At 60.3% G+C, this 5764-nt stretch overlaps 1 protein-coding gene across 1 annotated transcript; it reads left to right on the top strand.

Moving 5' to 3' along the window:
* The first annotated feature begins 208 nt into the window (after positions 1–208).
* On the top strand, positions 209–4339 carry VPS37D (VPS37D subunit of ESCRT-I). The gene is made up of 4 exons (XM_084881624.1): positions 209–642; positions 1988–2159; positions 2651–2733; positions 3254–4339. Exons 1-4 carry the CDS (start codon positions 229–231, stop codon positions 3614–3616), a joined length of 1032 nt encoding a protein of 343 aa, XP_084737750.1. The 5' UTR covers positions 209–228; the 3' UTR covers positions 3617–4339.
* Positions 4340–5764: the final 1425 nt, after the last annotated feature.

Consider the following 5764-nt stretch of genomic DNA (forward strand, 5'->3'; position numbering starts at 1 on the left):
GGGGAGGTGATCGACTTGTTCACGTTAGCCGCAGAGCAGGAGCACCTGGCGCCCAGCCAAACTCAGAAAACTGTTGTGCGAATCCAGAGGGGAAATGTGAAATAGTCCCTCAAATTGTAAACGCCTGGGGTGGGAGAGTCCCTGCCTGGGGGGCGTGGCGAATGATGGATGGCCAAGAGGAGGGGTGCGGAGAGAAGCCGCCCCAGATATCCGGATGGCGGCGGTAGGATGGCTTTGCGGGCCGATCGGCGGGTGCGGGAGGCCCAGCGAGGCGCTGCATTGCCCGGTGGGCTGGGGTGCGGCTCGCCCCCTTTCCGCCCCACCCCCAGCCCCAACACCGCGGCCCCTTTAAGGGCGGGCAGGGCGCCCTCTGGCGGCGGAGCGGCGCGCGCACGGCCGGAGCCGGAGCCGGATCCCGGAGCCGGAGCGGAGCGGAGCGGAGCCGGGGCGGAGCGGGCCGAACGGGCCGAGCCAGCAGCCGAGCTGGGGGCGCGGGCGGGCGGCATGTACCGGGCCCGGGCGGCGCGGGCGGGGCCGGAGCCCGGCAGCCCGGGGCGCTTTGGGATCCTCAGCACCGGGCAGCTCCGGGACCTGCTTCAGGATGAACCCAAGCTGGACCGGATCGTGCGGCTCAGCAGGAAGGTAGCGCGGGGGTCGCGGGCGGGGGGCGCGGGGAATGGGCCGCGGCCTGCCGGACCTGCCGAGCAGCCAAAGGGCCGCGCGGGCCGGGCCGCGGGGCCGCCGCTGGGCGCGGGAGCCTGGCACGTACGAGTGGGCTCCGCGGAGCCGCCCCCGGGGGAGGGGGCGCCCGGAGCCGGCCTGGGGCGGGTGGGGCGCCGGGGACCCGGGGAGGCGCCTGTGCACCCCCGGGATGGCCGCGAGGCGTGTCCTACGGCGGATGCTCCGGGGAGGTGTGTTCTGGGGGGCAGGGGTGGTGGTGTTGTGGGGGGCCTTGGCTCGCACACCCACGTTCTGTAGGGCCAGAAAGGGGAGGCGCCTTCCATAGGGAGAACTAGGGGCCTGTTTGACACCTGGGAGGACCGATGAGGGAGCGCCCGCATCTGGAGGGTGCAGGAGGCGGCTTTGTGTCTTTCCTTGGGTAGGGGCACTGAGAGCTGAGCTGTATATTCCATAGGCCACCATAAGAGAAAGTTGTATATTCACAGGCGATAGGCCGGGGCTGGCTGGCTGTGGGGGGCAGAAAGGGAAAGTGTGTGTCGGAGGGAGGCAGGCAGGAGGGGCATAGGCATCCTATAGGGGACAGATGGAGGGTAGTGTGTTCTCTAGGGGCGGGGAGGGGAGGCTGGGCACTCCAGGAAACAAGGAAAAAGCATTCTCCAGGGCCAGGAAAGAAAGGGGATCTGCTTTCTGTGAGAGAAGGAAAGCTGGGAGGGAGGTGCTAGAGAATCTGGGAGGGAAAGGGGGTGTGTATTCCTGGGGGGTGTGGGGATTCCACTGGAGGGCAGAAGGACAGGTGTGCGGGGAGGAGAGGGTGGCTTGAGGGGGTACCATGCAGGGACAGGGTGAAGACCACTCTGGAGAGTCAGGGCCGGGGTGGGAGTGTTTTTAGCACAAACACCTGAGGAGGAGGCAGACAAAGGCCTGGAATGAGAGGGAAGCTGCCCATGCATGGAAAATGGGACAGAGGAGGGAGGGGGACTCCTCGGGGACCTGGGCAGACATATTAATTGAAAAATTAAAAATTAACTAACATTTGTAGAGGCCTTCATAGTTTTCCTCTCCTCAGTCTCCCCGCCGCCCTGTAAGGCAGTGGTTTTAGCTTACTTTGCAGGGGAGGAAACTGAGGCCCAGAGAGGAAGCTCCAGGCAAAGCCCCACCTGGGCCTCTTGCAGTCTCTCCACCTGTTGGCTCCTCATCCTGAGAGGGGGGTGCTTTCGGCCTGACCCTGGGCGCTGTGGCTCGGGGTGGCAGAAGGTGGAAGCGGGCAGGCTCCCTGAGTGCACTCTTGGCTCTTCTCCGGTGACAGTTCCAGGGCCTGCAGCTGGAGCGCGAGGCGTGCCTGGCCTCCAACTACGCACTAGCCAAGGAGAACCTGGCGTTGCGGCCCCGCCTCGAGATGGGCCGGGCAGCCCTGGCCATCAAGTACCAGGAACTTCGAGAGGTGGCCGAGAGCTGTGCGGACAAGCTGCAGCGACTGGGTGAGGGCACGGTTGGGAGAACTGCCTGGGAGGGTGGCAGCTGGCTCTCTGGTTGGTTGGCCTTGGGAAGTGCGAGGCTCTGAAAGGTGGGACTTGGGCAGACCGATTCCGCAGGCAAGTTTGAGGGGGCACTACTCCTGGAAAACTAAGTTGGGGAAGTGAACAGCTGGTGGGCAGAGCTGGGTTGTAGAGGCCAGATGGGGGCCCTGGCAGTGGGAGAAAAGGGGGCCCAATATCTAAGGGCCTGGGGTACCCTAGGAGACAGAGCCCCTGCTCCCTCTTTTGCACTAAAACTGGGGGCAGAACCTTGCGGGAAGATGCACAAACTGATCCCAAGAACATTGTACAGATGAGGAAACGGAGAAACGGAAACACAGAATAACACACAGGGTCAGTGAGAGTCAGGATTGGGCCCCGGGATTGGCCTTTCTGTCCTGGGTGACAGGCCCTAAGGGCAGGGGCCATTCACTCTGTCCCTCTGTGGCCCTCAGAGGAGAGCATGCATCGCTGGAGCCCCCACTGTGCACTGGGCTGGCTGCAGGCTGAGCTGGAAGAGGCTGAGCAGGAGGCTGAGGTGAGGGGGGCGAGGCTGGGCCTGGGGGACAGGAGAGAGACCCATTCTATCATTCCCCCTCACTTCATTCTTACAGAGTAGGCTTGAGAGCCCCTTCTCCGGGAAGTCTGTGCCAGGCCCCCAGGAGAGAGAGCCCCCCTGTGAATGTCTCAGGGCAGAGTAGGCTGGGTCTAAAGAGGAGCTGGCACAGACTTGTCAGTGCTGGGCTGGGGTGCAGTGCTCAGTGAGTTAATGGAGGGGTTAGGAGGGGGCCTGGCCTAGCTTTGATGGGCAGCACCTAAGTCTACCTCAGTGGGTCCCCATCTCTGATCATGCCTCATCTCTGACCCGGCGGGTCTGGTGATAGAAATGAAATAGAGGCTTGAGAGTAGAGGACATTTGTCTACAGCCACTCAGCAAGTCAGAGGTACGCCCAGCTGTGGTCACCATTAGAAGGGATTTTGGGGGGGAGGGGGAGGAATAGAGGCAGTCCACAGTCTTGGTCATGCTCCTCCCAAACTGTGCCTTCCTCCCGTCCCAGGAGCACATGGAGCAGCTGCTGCTGGGGGAGCAGAGCCTGGAGGCGTTCTTGCCCGCTTTCCAGCGAGGCCGTGCCCTGGCCCACCTGAGGCGGACCCAGGCTGAGAAGCTGCAGGAGCTGCTGCGGCGCCGGGAGCGGTCTGCCCAGCCAGCACCCACTGCTGCCGCGGATCCCCCCAAACCTCTCCCCCCTGCAGCTGTCCTGCCCACCGGGGCCGGCCGGGGGCCACCAGCAGTGCCCCGAAGCCTGCCCCCCTTGGACTCCCGCCCAGTGCCCCCGCTGAAGGGCTCCCCCGGGTGCCCCCTTGGCCCAGCACCTCTGCTGAGCCCCCGGCCCTCGCAGCCAGAGCCCCCTCACCGGTAGGATCCAGGGTAAGGCTCCCCAATGGGGGGCCCAGACAAAGTTGATGCGTGGCTCCTCCTCCTCCCCCACTGCCTGGGTGGGGGGAGGGGCAGGCCCCTCCCCTTGGCCTCAGGCAGGCCCTGGCCCTGGAGGCTAAGCTGGGGAGGAGGGTCACCTGAAAGATGCCCTGAGAGAGGGCTGGGGGTGGGTGGGCAGGGTGTTACGCCTCTGGCATTGAGGAAACTGCCTTTTTTTTGGCCCTGGCTGAGACCCCCCTCCAGGTGATGGGCAAGACCCAGTGAAAGAACTTGACTCATGGCAACCTAGGAAGGTGCCCGCTCTCCCCAAGACCCTGCCTTGGGAGCCTATCACACCCTGCCACTCCACTGGGCTGGCACAATCAATGCCAAGGCTGACAGGAGTGTTTTCCATCATGTACTGAGCCTACCTTCCTCCCAGTCCTGGGGCCCACCACCTAGGAGCCAGGTGGTCAGGTCTCAGCAGCAGGGTCAAGGAAACCATGGCCCTGGGGCCCTACTCATGCTCCTGACACTGGGGTGAGGTAGGCCAGGGGCTTCTGACCTGCACAGGTGAGAGTGGGCCATCCCCAGGAAAGACCATTCTGTATTTTTCTGTCCCGTCTCCTTAGAATGGAACCTTTTTGAGGGCAGGTCCTTGTCTTTGTATGTTCTGTCCCCAGCCCCGCTTCCCAGGGGCCGTCAATAAATGTGATGATGAGGATGACGATGCTGCCCGACTCCTCTCTGCTCCCTCAACCAACCACTCTGCTGTTGCTACCTCTACATGTCAGCTCCTGCGCTTGCTATTCTTGAGATGCCCTTCCTTCCTCTCTGCCCATCCAAAGCCCGCCTGTCCTTCAGGTCCAGCACTGCTCCTGCCTCTTCCATGAAGCCTTCTCTGGTTATCAATCTGTGGGAGACCTTACTCTTAACTTCCCGGCACTTCGGGCCAGAAGCACACTCTACTTCACTGTTCTCCAATTGCCTCACCTGTACGCAATTTCTTTTCCCGAGTCATCTGTAAGCCCAATCAAGATAGTACCTGCCTCTTCTCTGGCCTGCGAAATGGTCACCGCCAGAGTGATGGAGGGGGCTGTATAGTGCTGAAGGTTATTTGTCTTCAGCTAGGGCAGGAGTCCTCAAACTTTTTAAAGTGGGGGCCAGATCACGGTCCCTCAGAAAGCTGGAGGGCCGGACTATATGAACTACTAATTCCTACTGTAACACCTTGGCTGCGCTCACTGCCCAAAAAACCTGGCGGGCAGGATCAGACTCCCCTGGGGGCTGCATGTGGCCCGCAGGCCGTAGTTTGAAGACCCCTGAGCTAGGGTGAATACTAGGTGGCTGGCTTGGCTGATGAGTGTGGGACAAGATGGAAAAGGAACCCTAGCCAGTTTGGCTTAGTGGATAGAGTGTTGGCCTTCGGACGGAAGGGTCCCAGTTTGATTCCAGTCAAGGGCACATGTCTCAATTGCAGGCTCCTCCCTGGCCCAGCCCCCGGTCAGGACACATGCAGGAGCTACCAAATTGATGTGTTTCTCTCTTCCATTCTCTCTAAAATCAATGGAAAAATATCCTCAGGTGAGGATTAAAAAAAATAAAGAAGACGGGAAAACAGAAATCAGCTTAGGTCAAGTCTGATGAGATGAAGTTTGGCAGGGAGGCATGGATGGCCTTACAAATAAGAGGGGACAGTCAGTGCGGTAGAAGCAAATCTAATCTTGGTACATGTTAATGGGAATAAACCATCTAGAAAAGGGGAAGTGTTGGGTAGGCTCATCTTTTCACTGAAATCTTACGCTCTAAGAGGGATCACCAAAACAGCATGTTTGGAGTAATAACAAGAAAGGACTGAGACTAAGTCCTATGTGAACAATCGAGGGACCCAGGTAGGCCTAGCGGTCAGAGCCTAGACCAATGGGAAGAAACCAGGTTTGGGCTCATTTTAAGACTCTTAGGTTAGGGCTACTATTGAAGGTAGGTGGTCCCCTTTTCTCAAATTTTGTGAACAGCACCTGAGTGGCTGCTTAATCTTTAGAGATGAAGGCAATGGTTGGGAGGGACTGGCCCACTGAACTTTTGAGAGCTCTTCAGGCCCAGTCAGATTTATCCCATTGGGGCACGGTCAAAGGAAGCACTACTAGTGCCC

This window comes from Pipistrellus hanaki, assembly GCF_964339955.1.
Source record: "Pipistrellus hanaki genome assembly, chromosome: 4".
Classification (NCBI taxonomy): Eukaryota; Metazoa; Chordata; class Mammalia; order Chiroptera; family Vespertilionidae; genus Pipistrellus; species Pipistrellus hanaki.